The 21,587-nt window shown below is 42.5% G+C and overlaps 1 protein-coding gene across 1 annotated transcript in view; it reads right to left on the bottom strand.

Moving 5' to 3' along the window:
- Nucleotides 1–21,587, bottom strand: part of IQCA1 (IQ motif containing with AAA domain 1) — a 172,295-nt gene that overhangs the window by 45,327 nt on the left and 105,381 nt on the right. Inside the window, exons 12-14 of the mRNA XM_067740134.1 lie at nucleotides 12,903–12,955; nucleotides 9,394–9,476; nucleotides 1,634–1,741 (exon numbers count right to left, since the gene is read on the bottom strand). Of these exons, the coding sequence (XP_067596235.1) occupies nucleotides 1,634–1,741; nucleotides 9,394–9,476; nucleotides 12,903–12,955 (244 nt within the window). The remainder of the gene's footprint in view (nucleotides 1–1,633; nucleotides 1,742–9,393; nucleotides 9,477–12,902; nucleotides 12,956–21,587) is intronic.

The following is a 21,587-nucleotide window of genomic DNA, read 5'->3' as shown; positions in this document are numbered from 1 at the left end:
CGCACATAAAACGCAGCTTCTGCTCCGTGAGCGCCCTCCCCCCGCGCTTCCCTCTCTCCCTCCACGCTGCAGGGACAGTGACATTCCGGGGCGGGGGGCAGTGAGCGGGTGAATGCTGACCAGATGCTTCCTGGGCATTCCCTCACTGCCCTTGCGGCTTTGAAAGTTCACAGCTCGTCCTGGGAGCCCTGGCCGAGGCTCCTGGAACCCTGGGGGCCGGTGCGAGCTTTGTTGCCTGGCAGGGTGGGAAGTGGCCTTGCGGTGTGTCCTCAGTGCCCTCTTCCAAGTGGCCGCCTTGCCTAGTCCTGGCAGGGGTGACCTGAATAATCAGACCAACAAACGCATTCCCTTTTGTGCCCGGATACTAGTTTAGACGTATGAAATTTAGACGAAGCCCTGGCAGGCTGCCGTGTGAGCGAACTTCTCTGTCTGACTTGTTTGTACAGTGCAAACTCATGAACCCGTCACGAGAAAAAAAGCCCCGCTGATTCTGGGGCCTGGTGGGGCGGGTCAGCCACCAGGGAGACTTCAGGTTTCTCATTGACAAACGGAGGGTCCAGTGGGACGCCTCCCAGGCCCGCTTCTTCCAGAACCCTCAGGTCAGCTTGGAGACGACACCCATCGCCTTGTATCTGCCAGTGGAGGATGCAAACACACCACGCGCTCACTTGGGAGGAGTTCCCTTAAAATCTTGACACCCCTTGATGTCCTTGGCTCCACTGCCTTCCATCACTCTGCGATGAGGTTTGAGGGCTCATCTGTTTATTTTATTTACGCAGACCCCATTAAATATTGTATATTGATTCTGTTGACCCCAAATTATGTTGATCCCCAAGTATTATATACTGTGTTATATATGTATCTTATTTATGTTGACCCCTATTCTACTGACTGCTTCTGACATGAAGTTGAAAGAAGAATGAACTATTTCTGGCCAATAGGTTTAAGTTCTTCTTTAAGTCAAAGTGGAATAAGGTGAGAAGTGTCCAAACGATTCCCATCTTACTTTGAAGCAAATTAAATAAACAAAATGCGACTTCTAGTTCAGAACGGTCATCAGAGCACGGCCTGGCTGGAGTTCCTGCCCCTGCCCCAGGTCACGCAGTCATGAAAACATAAATAAAAGTGAACGAGAGGAGTGGGTATCTGTTACGGAGAGCCCCGACTTTTCTGCAGACTCTGGTCCGTCTGTCTGAACAACCATGATTGAATCTCCGTGGAAACTGGCAGAGCCTTGATTCTTTAGATCCAAGAAATACACTTTCACTGACTCCCGAAGGGCCGGCTCTGTTAAGGACCCAGTGACAGAGCCTGTGTGTAACAGGTAAGCCTAACCTCAGCCTTTGTCTAATTTGGTCGCTTTGAATCGCGGGTGCTTGCCTCGGTCATCATCTCTCCAGATGACAGCTTCCAGGACCTTCAGAATGCTAACCAGACATTCAAAGGTGCTACAGATATGCTTCCTGGGCGGTACCTTTCTGTGCCCCAGGATGCTCTAGCCCAGCAGAACGACCCTCACTCACAATTCTCAGTAGAAGAGGTAAGCTGCAATGCACACTGATGACGACCTGGAACACACGAGCAGACACGCCTGCTACTAGCAAAGGCACAGCAGGGCAAGTGGAGTCCTTACCTAGCGGCAGGATCCCATACAGGGTGATGAGCTGTCGGACATCCAGGAGGGAAGGCATGGGTTCTGTGGACATCTGGCGAAGAGTACTCCCCAGGTAGCTGTAGTCACCTGGGGAGAAAAAAAATAGAGGACAAATGAATGGGAAACTACGCTACTCTGAGTTGCATAATTTGGACACTTGCAAAATTAACACAGGATACAAATTTAACATTTCTGAGCAAATATAATTATATTACGCAGAGTCATTATAAAGAACTTCTCAGATAAAGGCTTGAAGAGAAACTGTCCAGCCACAAAAACATTTCTATACTCGCTACAATAGCTGAGAATTATGTTGAGTATGATACTAACCTCCCACTATTTTAAAAAATCACCTCTGAATGTTGAATATGTGAAGAGCAAAGTTCTAACATGAAGAACATACAACGTATGTTTGGTTTAATTTCTATTCCAAGAGATTATGTCTAACATTTGCACAAACTTTAAAAATAACTTACTTAAGATGGATGTGAAATTTGTATTGAAGCCGTGTAAATCTGATCCTGAAATGCAATCAGTTGAAAGGTAGGATCTGAGTCTAATTTAGGACAAACAGAAACGTCTCCTTTTGAGGGTGATAGTCATTAACATTTTTATCGTTTTTAAAGGATTACCGAAGGAATAATATCGAAATAAATCTTTACAGGTTTAATTAGAAGGCATCCAAGAGCTTCACTGTAACTGGTCATAAATCTGAAGTGTTATTTTCTAACTAATTTAGATAAGGTCACACGCAAATTAGTTTTGCTGCCTTCACTTGTCATGAGGATGGACTTTCACATGCTCATACGATTCTCTCTTGATTTGTACCTGAATCTGAAGGAAAAATATTCGATAAACGAATCACAATCTCTTGATGTTGTTTTCTCCTGACGTTTTCTTTTCATAACATGTATGGATCTGCAGAGCTTTCAATGTTATATATGTAAAACAAATGCCTTTATGCGTGTAAGAAAACACTGAAGAAATACATGTGGGCGTCTATGAAATCCTGAAAATATCAACGGCTTTAGAGCATTTTCAAATGCTAAGAAAATGAGAGTTAAAATCCAGATCATGATTGCTGTTTTGTTGTGGGCCACAGCCTTTCAAAGCCTCCGCATGAAAGAAAGTCCTTGGCAAGGGCAATGGTCTTGGTGAGGGGAATGAGTGATAATGAAAGCATGTATTATGGCTTCCGATCTGCGCGCTTTTTAATGAGCGGGTAATAAATAGAAGAGCGGTTCATTTCGCCTTCACTAGAGCAGGAAGGGGTTCTGCAGCCACCGTTAAATCCAGCACTTATTGCTGTAAACATGACATTGGGGGGCATAAAAGTGACCCCATTTTCCTGCTTAAGTAAATCCAAGTTAATACCCAGATGTGCCATATTTTCTAGACTTGGACAAAGGAAGTTGAACTGTTGGCTGTTGGTTCTGATAGAAGGAACGACCCTTTGCCAAGTGAGGAGACTCATTCTGAAAGTGTGTTACTACGTGTTGCTATTGCCCAGCACGGAAGCCATAAGCCCCTCCCATGGACTCATTCAGAATTTAGAGACTTCAGGGTTCCCTGCACAGACACCAGGTCTTCCACGAGCGAGGGAAGAAGGAAACAGATGAAGAGGTGTTAGAGATAGAAAGCATGAAAAAGGGCAAGGAAACCTAGGACAACAGCGGGAAAAGAAACAGGACTGTGTTATGGGTAGGACTGCGTCCCCTTAAAAATCCGTATGTCAAAGCCTAACCTCCAGTATCTCAGAATGTGACCTCATTTGGAAATAGGATCACTGCAGATGTAGTTAATGAAGCTGAGGTTATTAGCGTGGGTCCTGATCCAATATCACTGGTGTCCTTTATAAAAAGGGGAAGTTCGGACACAGACACACACACAGGGAGGAGGTCACGTCAGGTCTGAAGGCAGAGATGGGGTGATACAGCAGAAGCCAAGGATCGCCAAAGACTGCCAGCAAACCACCAGGGGACAAGACGAGGGATGAGGGGAAGAGGTCAGTTTAGGCCACGTGAGCCCCAGGGCAGCTCAGCATCCTGGCAGGGGAGGACTGACAAGTCCAGGGAGCAGGACAGAGGTGGGGGCTTGAAGGGGCTCTTAGGCTACAGCCAACAGATTCCTTCTCAGAGCCTCCAGGAGGAAGCAACCAACACTGCTGACACCGTGGCGTTGGACTTCCGGCCTCCAGAACTGGGAGACAGTAATTTTCTGCTGTTTAAGCTGCCCTACTGTGGTACTTGTTAGAGCAGTCCTAGCAAATGAACACAGGAGGAGGAACTAATTGTAGAGAATGGGAACATACGAGCACACTTAAAAAATAAGGAGAAATAAAAAATATTTGAGAAAGCAAGGTGAAATCAGCTTCTAACGTTTCCATTCTACCCCACAGAGCATTGAAAAGAGAATAAAGAACAGACAATTGATAAAAAATAACAGCCTCTTAAAAAAGTTACTCAAAGAAAAGGAGCGAGAGAAACAGGAGGCCTCAAGTCAGCAGACAATCCTCGTAGGACTTGGGGCCTCCCACCTGCACCAGGACACGCCAGCTCTGCCCTGGGCACTGCCAGGGCGGCACAGAGCATCTTCTGATGATGACGAGCACGGTGACACATGCTACGTGGTTACAATCCAGGTTCCTGAATTGTTTATACAATAAAAATTTACGTTGGATGCAGGCTACCAGCTTCCAGAATGAGGTCGACAGAGAGACTTCTCAGGTTAACCTTTGGTTGCAACAGATTATTATAGCTCTGCCAAGATTATGCGCCCCGGGGCCCAGGTATTCTGAAGCTTCAGATGTTTTCCACGTGTAATGTCTAAGTCAAGTCTTGTAAGGTGGGATTTTGAGGAACCCTTTGAATCTTCTTGTTCTTAGGACAGGCCCTGGATGCCAAGGAGAAAGCAAGAAACACCAGCCCTGGCCTGGGTGTCAATGTTCCCACTGAACGCAGCAGCTCCAGAGCCACAGGCAGAGCCAGGTAATTTAGGGGAGTATTGGCTGTGTTTGCTCCCTCTGCATTTTCCCCTCGAGCAGTGGCTGACCCAGGTGCCTCGCGCTTCTGTGACGTGCACAGGGAGGGAGGGGCACGGAGGCACCAGGAAGTCACAAGCCCTCTTGCTGGAGAACCCTGAGCCCGCGGAAGATAGGTGAGATGACCACCGCGGCAACACAGGGGGGCAGCCAGCTAGCTCTGTGCCAGCGCGCCCTCAGGTGTTCCATTTCCGCACTCATTAAACCGTCACAGCAATTCAGTGAGGCGGTTGCTGTTATCATCCTCATAATTGTGGAAACTGAGGCACAGAAAGATTACAGAAGGGACTGGCAGCCCAGAGGGTGCGAGCTTCAGAGGCAGGAGGGAGAAGACATTCCCAGCCTGGGCGGGACAGCTGGTCAGTGGGTCTCTGGTCAGTGGGCATCAGCCCTGTGTCCTGGTGGCACGGAGGACGAGGGAGCAGGGGAGAGAGCCCCTCGCTGAGAGAGGGCCCCAGGCAGGCACTAAGGGGTCTTGGAGGACGCCAGTGCCCAGAATCTCTCCCCAGCATCCAGGCACCATTTGGGAATCAGGGACCTTGATGGTACCTGGGGGCAGGGGTGGAGGTTTGTAAGAAGGATTGAATTTGAATAACCTTGGCAGTTCAGCCCTCGTGATGCTAAGTTACGGTGATTTAAAGAATAAGGAAATGTGCTATTTCTTGCATACCCAAGCTTGTGGCGGGAGCTGGTTCCTGGGCACAGGGTCAGCGCTCTGAGCTGGGCAGGTGCGCAGGGACAGAGCAAGGAACTGGGGGTGGGGGGAGTTGGGAGCTGGGCCTTGGGGGAACCAGACATTACGCACTTGAGTCTCCTGCCTTCCAAGTCTCCTTCAGCCCTAACTGCTGTGATTCTAATGCGTATTTGGATTTGAGTGGTGTTTAGAAAAGAGTGGAAGCCCCCCAAACAACTCGTGTCCCGGCAGTGCTGAGCTGGGCTGGCTGTGAATACAGGGTTCCTGGGCTGTGGGGAATGTCCAAACCACGCGGCCACGTTCTGAGTCTGAGGGTCTGTGCTCCGTCCCTGCCTGCATGGGGAGTCGCTGAGGCACAGCCAACACCCACCCTGCCCTGCTTGTCCAGCTCTGGGCCGGCTGGAAAAGAAGAAGGGGTAACGCCCCAAGGTTTCTTTTTCCCCTTTACTTTAAGGTGTGGTACTTTTATTAGAATACATCTTGGTGTTGGTCAATTGGAGTTGATATTCTCACATACAAAGTGTGATCATTCATTATGTGGTTTGCATTTCTGTTTTAGGAAATTTTTCATGAATAAAAGTTCTTAGTATTTGTTCTGTTCCTTGGCTTTGGTTTTCTTCTTTAGGGATGTGTATTATGTTTGCCTGCCTATGTGAATTTTCTTTGCCTATCTTTAGTACTTGTTACTTTCTTTGGAAACCTTTTAATCTTGTTCTTCATTTCTAGTTTTATTTAAAAAAAAATTCTGTCTTTCACATTTCATTTCTCTTAAAGCAGTTTTGTGGACTTTATTCATTCTTGTATTCACTGTAATTTAGTTTTGTCCTAAAACGAATTTTCTCCTTTATTTAAAATATTCCTGGGGCTTCCCTGGTGGCGCAGTGGTTGAGAGTCCGCCTGCCGATGCAGGGGACGCGGGTTCGTGCCCCGGTCCGGGAAGATCCCACATGCCGCGGAGCGGCTGGGCCCGTGAGCCATGGCCGCTGAGCCTGCGTGTCCGGAGCCTGTGCTCCGCAATGGGAGAGGCCACAACAGTGAGAGGCCTGTGTACCGCAGAAAAGAAAAAACAAACAAACAAACAAAAAAACCCCAAAATATTCCTGGAATTTTGTGTAACTCATTTCTGCACTTTTCTAATTCCACTTTATGTATTCTTACATATCTTCTATAATTTTCTTAATGTATATTAGCTTGGTTTGAAAGAGGAGGTTCCAGTTATGTCTGCTTTGTGGGTGTGTCTTTTTGTGATGACACTTTGCTCCTTATTCTTTCTTTTTTAATAGACATCTGGCATGGGCTTTGACCTTGAAACTTTCCATTGCTTAAATTTATATGAGTTAATATTCCTATATGTTTAGAAGATAGTTTGGGTCAGGGTAGTTTTTTAAATTTCATAGAGTCCCCTCTTCTGTTGTTTTCATATATGTTATGAGTATGGTGGCTTGCTTTTTGAGGTGTCCTTGTTCTGTTCCCCTCCCCCAATTTATTCTGGACCTTTTCTCTCCCTCATCTCTGTTGTTCCTATTCAATTGTGATTCTGCTCCCCAGAGTTTCTTCTCAGTATAAGGCCGTGTCTTGGAAGGGTCAATTTCAAGAGCGTCCAGAGGTTGGAGTGTTCTCGCCCGTTCATACTTTCTGATTCTATCCATTTTCACGCATCTGCTGTTGAAGTGGGCAAACCCCTCCCAATTCCAGCTGCAGTTACTACCCTGGTCTGCTGTGCTTTCCAGTGAGTGCTTGCTGGCTATTTTGGGGTTCTTTTGTTTCTTGTTCCCAGTGGCTTGCACTTTGGGCTTTGAGGGGAAACTCGGTTATTTCGTTTTCGCGTTAATGTTGTCCACAGGCCTTTGCTTTTGCCATCTAGTTGCTTTAGTCTATTTTTATGTGGGGATCTGGGAAGATCCACTGCCATCTTTTCAAGCTAAGCATCTTAACCGGGAAAAAGAAGACAAACGTGGAAAAGACCAAAGGGAGCCAATCCTTGTGGCAGTTTGACTGATTTTGCTAGACTGGGTCATTTACATTTGAGGTCACTCTTAAGAGGTTGATTTCATTTGCTTTGACCTTAAGCATCTTCAAGATGCTGCCTGGAAACTGACAAAGAGATCAGTGAGGAAGTCCAAGATGGATAAGAAATTAGTAAGAAGATGAGAAATGTGTCCATTAATTCTCTGAGACTCTGCCATGTGCTAGGCACTGTACTAAAAACTAGGAATTCAGTGATAAGCAAAAAAGACATGATATGAAGAAAGAAACCAGACGAGGAGAGAGAGAGCACTTAGAGATCCCAGTCGTAAGTAAAGAGGTAGGTTCTGCTAAAAGTGTTATTTTTTCATACGAACAGAATTAACAGAACATAATCAAGGCAATCCAGGAGAAAACCCTGCAGTACTTGAATAAGAAACACATAAAATAAATAGAAACCCAACAGATATTCCAGTACATATTCTGGTAAAATCTTACACCATTAGGAAATAGGAAGGCTCCTCCAAGCCCCTGAGAAAGAAATGTGGCTTTATTTCAAAGGGATTAAAGTGATCAGTTTTTTGATCCAAGGGAAATGTCAGTCTTTTTGCTCCTGCAGGCCAAAACTGGGGCAGTGTAAACGCTGGAATGAATAACTCGGAAATGGGTTGTAATACAATTTTAGAAAGAGAGAATCCATCTGTCTACTCTAATACCAAAACAATTTTAAAAGGAGGGTGGGAGGGAAATCTCTCCAGAAAAATGGTACCTGCTAGAAGAGGAGACAGAAATAGAATATTCCCACTTTACAACCACCATAGCAAACATTGATGCAGGCAGAAGTCATCACGGCGGATGCCTAAACCTTTAAGATGGCTGGGAACAGAATCTCCAGAGCCTCAAACTATCCCCCACAGATTATTCATTGATTACAAAGTGGAAAATGGAGCTTTACAATGGAGAAATCTGTGGAACAGCACCTTCACCAGTGATTAAACCCAACATCACCAGTGATGGGACAAAGCGTCATTTTTGTGCCCTCAATGTGAAAGACTGGGAATCAGGACACAATATTACCTGTAGTTTCCCTGTAAAAAATGTTTAACATGAATCAAGTTAGGAGGAAACCATCAAACCATCAAACCAATTCAGTTGAAGGAGAGTCTATAAAACAGCTGACTTTTTAAAAATGTCAGTGCTGTGAAGGACTAGAAAAACCTGTAAATTGGTGCTGATTAAAGGAATGAAAGGGGACGACGGAGATCCGTCACATCCATGATCCCTGACTGCATTTGGGATTGAGAAAGACAAACAGTTACAAAGTACATTATTTATTAGGACTATTGGGAAAACTGAGTATTAACTAGATATTACCTAGTGGTAACAGTACAACATTAATGTTAAATTTTCTGAGTGTGATTATCTTTTCGTGGTTATGTAGGCGAAATGTCCTCAGTTGACTGTAGATGTATGAAAGTGAAAATGATATCTGCATTAGGGTGGTAGGAGTATGACGAATTTTAAGCTTTAAATATGTTTTCAGATCCTCATGGTATTTTTTAAAAATTAAGAGAAAAACATTAGCTGAAGATGGTGATAGCAAATGTCCCCTCTTTTTCCTCCCGGCTACTCCTGTGGTGGCCCCTAGATGGAATTCTGGAAGGAATTTCTCCTGTGAGGACTCTGTGTTGGAAGTACCAGGGGCTGCCCCCTAGGGCACTTTGATAAACAGAGAGCATGAACAATTCTTCATTTCCTCAATTCAGCTTAAGCCACAAAGAATGCCTCCAGGAACCTTGTTAGTGGGTTTGGAAACCTGCTTCTACCACATTAGGGGAGAGAGCTGGACCCATTAGATCCCAGCACAGAATGAACTCAAATCGATTCAATCCAACAAACATTTACTGCAAGCCACTAAGGTCCAGGTTTTAGGTTGGACAAAAGCACAGATGAAACATACTTCCGGCTGTTGGGTCCTCAGAACCCAAGGGGTGACATGCATCTGTGACACATACATGCATTATTCTTTGTGTACTTTACCAATGTAATCAGAGAGGTTGACTTTCAGAGCCTGGATCAATAAGCCTTCTTCCACTAGTTCCTTGTACAGAGATTCGATGGTCCTGGGGATAAAGCAGACCGTGTATTCTGTGAGCAAACACATCAAATCAGCAGTACTGACGTTAATCATCACATACGCAAGAGAACTTCAACCAGATCTCATTCAAAGTACATTTGTATGTATGCAAATAAATTGATTTTTGAAGCGTTACTACAATTGGGGGATAAATTAGACTTTTTAAAAACAATACTTGCACTCGTCCATGGGTATACCTGATGTTTCCCATGAATAAGAATTATATCTTTGGGCATCTGAGACCAGCTATGACTCCTGCAGTCTCCCCTTTCATCAGCCTTCATGATGGCACAAATATGAATCAGAAATTACCCAATAACAGTAACCTCACGGGGCCATAATTATATATTCAGTTAGCGTCTGCACGCTGTAGAAAATCATCAATCCTTCGCGAAACTGACATTTCCTTTTAACTCCATAGCCTAATAGTTTAAAAGAAATATCTATAAAAAACAAAGGCTTATAATGGAAATCATTTTAATATGAAGACAAAATATTATAATTTTTTAGGAGGACGTTATACTCTTCCATAGTGTTCACAGATGACAAAACCTCTTCTCTAAGGTGGCCTCGGGTATGTAGCCAGCATGGTGGTAATTTATACTACTTGAGGGAAAAAAATGGAGATAGTATCCCACTTAATGAATGAAACTCCCAATGAAATTAACTGGGGCTTGGTTTGCTGGAATTCAGATGCTCAAATACGGGGCAGCAGAGTCCTTCGAGATGTTTTGTCTTTTCCCTTTTCATTTTTAGGGGCCTGATGCTTTGGTTCAACCCCAGTCTTTCTTTAGACTGAAGAATTGTAAATATAACTATTTTTAAACTGTTCTTTGATTGTTCAATGATCCAAGTTAGTGTGATTAAAAAAGACTCAAGAACATTGGTGAGACTCAAGCCAAAAACCATCGGGATAGATGTTAATTCAGTGACTCCAGTCTTTGGTTGACTGAAATTTTATTCTATCAGATATTTTTAAAATCGTGTGCCCTCAGCTGAGAATTAAGAAAGTTTTCATTGTAATGGAATTTGGGATGACAGTATCTGACCTATACCAAGGCAGTATCGACGGCAGTGTTTTGACTTGAATATTGGTTTAACATAAACATATGTGTAAAATATTAACATAAAATTGAATAAGATTCTCTAAAATAATCCAAACCAAATATCTTAAGACTCCGGGAACAGAAATCTATATTTGGATCTTTCCAGTGAAATAAACTCTTGCGACAGAATAAAAAATTTCAACTCGAAAACTACCTTATATGGCGACCTTATATGGCTGAGCCAGTTTGAAAGCCCTAGGCCCCCTTTTGTCTGGGCAGCCAGCCTACCAGCCTGGGGCTGCCTTGAGTGAACAGAAAAGCATCATGCCCAGGAATAGTCAGGGAGGAATCCCAAGTTGTAAACTAATAATAGATCATCCTAATCATTAACCAGGAAGTGGCTGAGAAGAGATGGTCCCTTTCTGAGCACGGCCACATACAGTGACCAGGAAGAGATGAGGGAGCTAAGAGTGATGAATCTGTTTAAATTGATTTTTCAGGAGGCCATTACAATACTCAACAATAACAATCCCTGTGAATGGCAGGGAGCATAAAATGCCCCTTGAATACCTTGACTGTCAGCACACTGTTGAGTAGTTTTGTGATGGGAAAAAAAATAAATAAATAAATAAAATAAAACCACCTTATAAACTATGATAAAAATACTGATTTAAGGTTTATACTAACTGGATGAGAGAAACATAAGTTGTCTTACAGTGTCTTGGCAGAGAACTAGCCCATTTACTGAATCCCACTTAATGAATAACATAGTCTTTAAAATTAAAATGAAAAGTCTTCCAGGAATAGGATGATCGCGTATTTCTGTACTTTGGGGTATAAAAGTGAATAAAATACTACTGGTCTTTCTTCATTTCACTAGAGAACTGCTGTAGCTCATTTGTAATAGTTCAACTGTAAAGAAACCTATGCAAAGAACACATTCATTGGCTAACAGACACGGTCCATGAGCCACGTGTGTGCTCTGTGTTGTTAAAGCAGAATTGTATTCAGTTAAGTGACTCTCTAAGTGCAGAGAACGTGAATAGATAACTTCTACTTAGTGGTCAGCTCATCTTGGCAGATTTGGGTTTAGCTCTGGGTGGTCACTCAATAAGACACTTAGCAGGATCTTCTTCTCCTGAAAGACTGAGGTAAGGACAAAGGAGAAACGTGGCATGTGAAAGTCCCCGAAAGACAGCAGTGGCCCTGCGGGTAGGCAGGGGCTGGACCTTCCTCCAGGGAAGGGACTACAACATTCCCCCGAGGAGGCGTCAGTGTTGGCGCATCGGTAGATGGACTCCTTCCCAGGAACTGGGCGCCTGAGTCTCAGAATGCTGACCAGGCAGCGGTCAGCCAAAGGTCTTGAACTTGAACTTTTCCCTAAACAATGGAACGTCATGTGAGGAAGCCTGCAGCTCCTCCCTCTAGCGATATCCCGTGGGAGCCTTTTCTCCCCAGAGCCAAAGCCCACACCAAGGCTGGGTGTCTCTCCAGAGGCTGCCTGCCAGGGCCCTGGGCGTGTGCACCAGCTCTGGGGTGCTCCGGTCCCCACTTCTCCTGCGGATGGTTCCAAGCTGGCTTCCTCTGTCATGGGTCTTCTTTCAAGCAGAGTTTGGGACTGTTATCAGCGCACCAAAAGGGGAACAAGGGAACACCCCAAACAGGGAGCAACACCTGTGACCCATTAACAAACCCATGGGAAAAAAGGTCTATGTTCAAAGTGATTTCTGACATTCACTTCCTAGGGATTTTAATTAAATTCCTTGAAAATGTTTGAAAACCTAGGCCCTATTTATTTCCAATATTAAAGCACCGAAGGCCATTTCAGCTTAAAAATGAGCATTTATAATCGTTAATATCAAAGTTCAGCCGATGAGCCTTAAGGAAATGGAAGTATCCTTTCACAATGAGACAGATCCTCACCCTTTCCTCCAAGGAGCACTTATGAAGGGCCTCAGCGGGCGGGCCCAGGGGCGGGCATGTCATATGAACTGTCTCTGCCCTCAAGGGCTGCAGTCTCAGTGTTCCCTCAAAAGCTGTAGCAGGATGCTAGTTTCTCAAAAAACCTTCTTGAGAACCCCATGAATTTTAAAACTTAAAAAAAGTCACACGGCCTTAGAAGCGATGGGGCCTGAGTCTGCCTCCCAGGCCCCGCCTCTCCACTGCGTCTCCCCAGTCGAGGATGCTGGCCTGCGTGCAGGACTGAAGAGAGGTCTCCGTGCTTTCCCCCACCATACTCTTCCAGGATGAAGGCGTGTGGTGTACAGAGCTGGGGGGGGGGGTTGCCTTTCCCAGACCAGGCCGAGGACTCAGGCCATGTCCTATGCTCTTTTCTGCAGTGCCCCCCACCCGTATGCACCCCTCACCTGTCAGCCGTTGGGTCTTTATCCTTCTTCCCCAGTTTCCTTTTTTTGTCTTTCTGGAAGAAAATGGAAAAAAAAAACCCATTTAGTAAAATCAAGCTTTGTGTAAACAAGAAAAATGAGCTCTAGGAATTAGCTAAGGAAGCTGGTTTTGGGTGGTGGCGTAGGGAATGGGAGGTGGGAAGTCAATCGCGGTACATGGAGCTCCAACACTTACTGCATGAACACAGGGACTGGCAGGTGAGGTGGCCACCTGGAAACCTGCACGGACTGAGTCCCAACAGGCCCCGAGCATTCTGGTTCTTCTTCTGGGCCCTGGCACGCTTGCTACAAAGGATGAGAGTGCCGAGTGCACAGGCTATCAAGCTGTGCTTTTCTTTGGTATCTGATCACCTCTCTGTTAGCATCAGGACCTGAACCTGGAGCCCAAAGACTGAGGCAACCATCCAACTTTGGTTCCCAAAGGGCTTTGCACTCAGATCCTTGTGCCGGCTGGAGGGCAGTGCTCAGAACATGGTCCGTTAAAGCAGTGCTTATCGCTGCACTATTCTGCCTAAAATATCCACCAGTGGGCTTCCCTGGTGGTGCAGTGGTTGAGAGTCCGCCTGCTGATTCAGGGGACATGGGTTCGTGCCCTGGTCCGGGAAGATCCCACATGCCATGGAGCAGCTGGGCCCATGAGTCATGGCCGCTGAGCCTGCACGTCCGGAGCCTGTGTTCCGCAACGGGAGAGGCCACAACAGTGAGAGGCCCGCGTACCGCAAAAAACAAATAAATAAATAAATAAATAAAATATCCATCAGTACCTCCCCATTGCCCACAGGATAAAGTTAAAATTCTGCAGCCTGGCCCCTATCTTCCTTTGTTGTCTCTTCTTCTATCCCAGGCCTTCTCAGGTGACTCTTGCTCCCTATCATTTCATTCATGCTTTCATTTATTGTTTTTATTGCAGCATAATGTACATAAAGTATACCCACATCAGGTTGGTTAACATTTTACATTTAATTTTTACATATAATCATATAACTACCACCCAGCTGAAAATACAGAACATATTTTCACCATTCCTGAATTCTCTCTCACACTGCTTTCCGGGGTCTGTAGGTAACCACCACTCTGACTTCTCTAGGGATTCGCATTGCCTGTTCTTGAACATGGAATCTTACAATATAAACTCTTTTCTTTTAAAATTTAACATCTTTATTTCAACATAATTGTTTTACAGTGTTGTGTTAGTTTCTGCTGTATAACAAAGTGAATCAGCTATATGCATATGTATATCCCCTTATCCCCTCCTTCTTGCATCTCCCTCCCACCCTCCTTATCCCACCCCTCTAGGTGGTTGCAAAGCACCGAGCTGATCTCCCTGTGCTATGCAGCTGCTTCCCACTAGCTATCTATTTTACATTTGGTAGTGTATATATGTCCATGCCACTCTCTCACTTCGTCCCAGCTCACCCTTCCCGCTCCCCATGTCCTCAAGTCCATTCTCTGCATCTGTGTCTTTATTCCTGTCCTGCCCCTAGGTTCATCAGAACCATTTTCTTTTTTTTTTAGATTCCATATATGTTAGCATACAGTATTTGTTTTTCTGACTTACTTCACTCTGTATGACAGACTCTAGGTCCATCCACCTCACTACAAATTACTCAATTTCATTTCTTTTTATGGCTGAGTAATATTCCATTGTATATATGTGCCACATCTTCTTTATCCATTCATCTGTCGATGGACACTTAGGTTGCTTCCATGTCCTGGCTATTGTAAACAGAGCTGCAATGAACATTGTGGTACATGATTCCTTTTGAATTATGGTTTTCTCAAGGTATATGCCCAGTAGCAGGATTGGTGGGTCATATGGTAGTTCTATTTTTAATTTTTTTTTCCACTTATTTTTAGTTTTTTAAGGAACCTCCATACTGTTCTCCATAGTGGCTGCATCAATTTACATTCCCACCAACAGTGCAAGAGGGTTCCCTTTTCTCCACACCCTCTCCAGCATTTATTGTTTGTAGACTTTTTTTTTTTTTTTTTTTTTTTTTTTGTGGTACGCGGACCTCTCACTGTTGTGGCCTTTCCCGTTACGGAGTACAGGCTCCGGACGCACAGGCTCAGCGGCCGTGGCTCACGGGCCCAGCCGCTCCGCAGCATGTGGGATCTTCCCGGACCGGGACACGAACCCGCGTCCCCTGCATCGGCAGGCGAACTCTCAACCACTGCGCCACCAGGGAAGCCCTGTTTGTAGACTTTTTGATGATGGCCATTCTGACCAGTGTGAGGTGCTACCTCATTGTACTTTTGATTTACATTTCTCTAATGATTAGTGATGTTGAGCATCCTTTCACGTGTTTGTTGGCAATCTGTACATCTTCTTTGGAGAAATGTCTCTTTAGGCCTTCTGCCCATTTTTGGATTGGGTTGTTTGTTTTTTTTGATATTGAGCTGCATGAGCTGCTTGTATATTTTGGAGATTAATCCTTTGTTAGTTGATTCATAGGTCCCATTTGTTTATTTTTGTTTTTATTTCCATTTCTCTAGGAGGTGGGTCAAAAAGGATCTTGCTGTGATTTATGTCATAGAGTGTTCTATGTTTTCCTCTAAGAGTTTTATAGTGTCTGGCCTTACATTTAGGTCTTTAATCCATTTTGAGTTTATTTTTGTGTATGGTGTTAGGAAGTGTTCTAATTTCATTCTTTTACGTGTAACTGTCCAGTTTTCCCAGCACCACTTATTATTATTTTTTAACATCTTTATTGGAGTATAACTGCTTTTCAATGGTGTGTTAGTTTCTGCTTTATAACAAAGTGTATCATCTATACGTATACATATATCACCATATCTCTTCCCTCTTGTGTCTCCCTCCCTCCCACCTCCCTATCCCACCCCTCTAGGTGGTCACAAAGCACCGTCCAGCACCAGTTATTGAAGAGGCTGTGTTTTCTCCATTGTAAACTCTTGCCTCCATTATCAAAGATAAGGTGACCATATGTGTGTGGGTTTATCTCTGGGCTTTCTATCCTGTTCCATTGATCTATATTTCTGTTTTTGTGCCAGTACCATACTGTCTTGATTACTGTAGCTTTGTAGTGTAGTCTGAAGTCAGGGAGCCTGATTCTTTCGTTTTTCTTTCTCAAGATGGCTTTGGCTATTCGGGGTCTTTTGTGTCTCTCTACAAATTGTGAAATTTTTGGTTCATACCAATGGAAAAATGCCACTGGTATTTTGATAGGGATTGCATTGAATCTGTAGATTCCTTTGGGTAGTATAGTCATTTTCACAATGTTGATTCTTCCAATCCAAGAATATGGTATATCTCTCCATCTGTTTGTATCAACTTTAAGTTTTTTCATCAGTGTCTTATAGTTTTCTGCATACAGGTCTTTTGTCTCCTTAGGTAGGTTTATTCCTGGGTATTTTATTCTTTATCTTGCAGTGGTAAATGGGAGTGTTTCTTTAATTTCTCTTTCAGATTTTTCATCATTAGTGTATAGGAATGCAAGAGATTTCTGTGCATTAATTTTGTATCCTGCTACTCTACCAAATTTATTGATTAGATCTAGTAGTTTTCTGGTAGCATCTTTAGAATTCTCTATGTATAGTATCATGTCATCTGCAAACAGTGACAGTTTTACTTCTTTTCCAATTTGGATTCCTTTTATTTCTTTTTCTTCTCTGATTGCCATGGCTAGGACTTCCAAAACTATTTTTAATAACAGTGGTGAGAGTGGGCAACCATGTCTTGTTCTTGATCTCAGAGGAAATGGTTTCAGTTTTTCACCACTGAGAATGATGTTGGCTGTGGGTTTGTCATATATGGACTTTATTATGTTGAGGTAGGGTCCCTCTATGCCTACTTTCTGGAGAGTTTTTATTATAAATGGGTGTTGAATTTTGTCAAAAGCTTTTTGTGCATCTATTGAGATGATCATATGGTTTTTATCCTTCAATTTGTTAATATGGTGTATCACATTGATTGATTTGACTGTATTGAAATATCCTTGCATTTCTGGGATAAACCCCACTGGATCACGGTGTATGATCCTTTTAATGTGTTGTTGGATTCTGTTTGTTAATATCCTGTTGAGGATTTTTGCATCTATGTTTTTGCATCAGACATATTGGCCTGTAGTTTTCTTTCTTTGTGACATCTTTGCCTGGTTTTGGTATCAGGGTGATGGTGCCCTCGTAGAATGATTTTGGAAGTGTTCCTCCCTCTCCTATATTTTGAAAGAGTTTGAGAAGGATAGATGTTAGCTCTTCTCTAAATGTTGGGTAGAATTTGCCTGTGAATCCATCTGGTCCTGGACTTTTGTTTGTTGGAAGATTTTTAATCACAGTTTCAATTTCAGTGCTTGTGATTGGTCTGTTTATATTTTCTATTTCTTCCTGGTTCAGTCTCAGAAGTTGTGTTTTTCTAAGAATCTGTCCATTTCTTCCACGGTGTCCATTTTATTGGCATATAGTTGCTTGTAATAATCTCTCATGATCCTTTGTATTTCTGTAGTGTCAGTTGTTGCTTCTCCTTTCTCATTTCTAATTCTATTGATTTGAGTCTTCTCCTTTTTTTTCTTGATGAGTCTAGCTAAAGTTTTATCAATTTTGTTTATCTTCTCAAAGAACCAGCTTTTGGTTTTATTGATCTTTGCTATTATTTCCTTCATTTCTTTTTCATTTATTTCTGATCTGATCTTTATGAATTCTTTCCTTCTGCCCACTTGGGGTTTTTTTTAGTTCTTCTTTCTCTAATTGCTTTAGGTGTAAGGTTAGGTTGTTTATTTGAGATGTTTCTTGTTTCTTCAGGTAGGATGGTATTGCTATAAGCTTCCCTCTTAGAACTGCTTTTGCTGCATCCCATAGGTTTTGGGTTGTCGTGTTTTCATTGTCATTTGTTTCTAGGTATTTTTTGATTTCCTCTTTGATTTCTTCAGTGATCTCTTGGTTATTAAGCAGTGTATTGTTTAGCCTCCATGTGTTTGTATTTTTTACAGTTTTTTTCCTGTAATTAATATCTAGTTTCATAGCGTTGTGATTGGAAAAGATACTTGATACCCTTTCAATTTTCTTAAATTTACCAAGGCTTGATTTGTGACCCAAGCTATGGTCTGTCCTGGAGAATGTTCTGTGAGCATTTGAGAAGAAAGTGTATTCTGTTGTTTTTGGATGGAATGTCCTATAAATATCAATTAAGTCCTTCTTGTTTAATGTGTCATTTAAAGCTTGTGTTTCCTCATTTATTTTCATTTTGGGTTATCTGTACATTGGTCAAAGTGGGGTGTTAAAGTCCCCTACTATTATTGTGTTACTGTCAATATCCCCTTTTATGGCTGTTAGCATTTGCCTTATGTATTGAGGTGGTCCTATGTTGGATGCATAAGTACTTACAATTGTTATATCTTCTTCTTGGATTGATCCCTTGATCATCATGTAGTGTCCTTCTTTGTCTCTTGTAATAGTCTTTATTTTAAAGTCTATTTTGTCTGATGTGAGAATTGCTACTCCAGCTTTCTTTTGATTTCCATTTGCATGGAATATCTTTTTCCATCCCCTCACTTTCAATCTGTATGTGTCCCTAGGTCTGAAGTGGGTCTTTTGTAGACAGCATATGTACAGGTCTTGTTTTTGTATCCATTCAGCCAGTCATGTCTTTTGGTTGGAGCTTTTAATCCATTTACATTTAAGGTAATTATCAATATGTATGTTCCTATTACCATTTTCTTAATTGTTTTGGGTTTGTTATTGTAGGTCTTTCCCTTCTCTTGTGTTTCCTACCTAGAGAAGTTCCTTTAGCATTTGTTGTAGACCTGGTTTGGTGGTGCTGAATTCTCTTAACTTTTGCTTTTCTGTAAAGCTTTTAATTTCTCCATCAAATCTGAATGAGATCCTTGCTGGGTAGAGTAATCTTGGTTGCAGGTTTTTCCCTTTCATCACTTTAAATATGTCCTGCCAGTCCCTTCTGGCTTGCAGTTTCTGCTGAAAGATCAGCTGTTAACCTTATGAGGATTCCCTTATATATTATTTGTTGCTTTTCCCTTGCCTCTTTTAATATTTTTTCTTTGTATTTAATTTTTGATAGTTTGATTAATATGTGTCCCGACATGTTTCTCTTTGGGTTTATCCTGTATGGTACTCTCTGTGCTTCCTGGACTTGACTGACTATTTCTTTTCCCAGGTTAGGGAAGTTTTTGACTATTGTCTCTTCAAATATTTTCTCAGACCTTTTCTTTTTCTCTTCTTCTTCTGGGGCCCCTATATTTCGAATGTTGGTGCGTTTAATGTTGTCCCAGAGGTCTCTGTGAGTGTCCTCAATTCTTTTCATTCTTTTTTCTTTATTCTGCACCCTGGCAGTTATTTCCACCATTTTGTCTTCCAGCTCACTTATCCGTTCTTCTTCCTCAGTTATTCTGTTATTGATTCCTTCTAGAGTATTTTTTTTTTAAACAGAGGAGTATTTATTTATTTATTTTTAAATTTATTTATTTATTTATTTATTTTGGGCTGTGTTGGGTCTTCGTTTCTGTGCAAGGGCTTTCTGTAGTTGTGGCAACCGGGGGCCACTCTTCATCGTGGTGTACGGGCCTCTCACTATTGCAGCCTCTCTTGTTGCGGAGCACAGGCTCCAGATGCGCAGGCTCAGTAGTTGTGGCTCACGGGCCTAGTTGCTCCGCGGCATGTGGGATCCTCCCAGACCAGGGCTCAAACCCGTGTCCCCTGCATTAGCAGGCAGATTCTCAACCACTGTGCCACCAGGGAAGCCCCTAGAGTATTTTTAATTTCAGTAATTATATTGTTCATCACTGTTTGTTTTCTCTTTAGTTCTTCTAGATCCTTGTTGCATGTTTCTTGTATTTTCTCAATTCTGTTTCCGATATTTTGGATCATCTTTACTATCATTACTCTGAATTCTTTTTCAGGCAGGTTGCCTATTTCGTCTTCATTTATTTCATCTTGTAGGTTTTTACCTTGCTCCTTAGTCTGTAACATATTTTTTTGTTGGTTCATTTTTTTTGATGGGTGGGGCTGCATTCCTGTCTTACTGGTTGTTTGGCCTGAGACGTCCATTTCTGGCGTTTGCAGGCAGTTGGATAGAGCTGGGTCTTGGTGCTGAGATGAGGACCTCCGGGAGGCCTCACTGTGATTGATATTCCCTGGGGTCTGAAGTTATCTTTTAATCCAGCTATTTGGACTTGGAGCTCCCATCACAGGAGCTCGAGCCCGACCTTGAGCCCGCAAACTTTGTGGCATGGTTAAAAAAAAAAAAAAAAGGAAGGAAGAAAGAAAAGAAAAAAAGGAGCAGTACAATATCAAAGAATAAAAAACAAAATGAAATTAGAAAGATAAAAAATGTATTAGGAAAAATAAAACTACAGTTGAAACAACTGCAACAAGATAAAATAAAACCACAACAGAAAAAAGGAAAAAAAAAAAGGGTGGGTGGGAAACAAGCCAAAAGCAGAGAACAATAACAAAGTATAAAGAATGAAACAAAATTAGAAAAATAAAAGATTTGTTAGAAAAATAAAAACATAAAAGAATCAACAACAAAGAATCAACAAGGTTAAACAGAACTCCAATCGAAAAGAGGAAAAAAAACAACCTCCCGTCCCCTTAGGTGTCCGTGGTCCCCCACCAGTGCCTGGTAGGTGCCCTAGTTGTGAGGAGATGTGAATTCCGTGTCCTCCTAGTCCACCATCTTGACTCCGCACCCCATAAACTCTTTTAGGTCTGGCTTCCTCCAATCAGTATTACAATTCCAAGATTCACATATGTGGTTGCACATAGCTATACTTCATGTTTTTCAGTATTTTAAAATTTAAATTTCTTATTTTGAGATAATGGTGGATTCACATTCAGCTGTAAGAACTGCTATGGAGAGATGTAACCTTTAGTGGGTTTCTCCTAAGGGTAACATCTGGCAGAACTTTCTCACAAGGTCACAACCATGATCTTGACTTGATACTGATACAGTTGAGATCCAGGATGTTTCAATCATCCCAAGGGTCCTTCCAGTTGCTCTTTCAGAGTAACCCTTGCTTCCCTCCCACAGCCAATTCAGCTTTATTAGAAACCTCTTATCTGTTCTGTTTCTACAGTTTTGTCCTTTCAGGAATGTTCTATCAGCAGAATCATAGAGTATGTTACTTTCTTGCTTTTTATTCATCATAATTCTCAAGAAATTTGTCCAGGTCATTGTATGCATGAATAGTTTTTTTTTTTTTTTTTTTTATTGCTGTTTCTAGTTTTGGGCTATCATGAGTTGATTAAGGTGCAACAAATGTCTGTGTGTGTGTGTGTGTGTGTGTGTGTGTGTGTGTGTAAGTTTTCATTTCTCTGGGATAAATGCTCATGAATGCAATTGCTGGGTTCTATGGTAGTTGTATGTTTTTTTTAAGAAATGCCAAATTTTGTGCAGAGTGGTCATACCATTTTACACTCCTACCAATCATGTAAAAGTGATCTAGTTTGTCCCCCGTTATCTTAGGCAAATGGTGTTGCCATTGTTTTTATTTTAGCCATCCTTATAGGTATGAAGTGATTTCTCTGTGGTTTTAATTCGCATTTCTCTAATGGCTAACAATGCTGGACACCTTTTCTGTGCTCTTTTTCCCTCTGTACATCCACTTGGGTGAAATGTCTCCATGTCTCTTGTCCATTTTATAATCGGATTGTTTTGTTTTCTAACTGTTGAGT

The sequence above is a fragment of the Pseudorca crassidens genome, chromosome 6, assembly GCF_039906515.1.
Source record: "Pseudorca crassidens isolate mPseCra1 chromosome 6, mPseCra1.hap1, whole genome shotgun sequence".
NCBI lineage: Eukaryota > Metazoa > Chordata > Mammalia > Artiodactyla > Delphinidae > Pseudorca > Pseudorca crassidens.
Note: the sequence above shows the minus strand (reverse complement) of the source record. Positions and strands in the feature narration are given on the sequence as shown.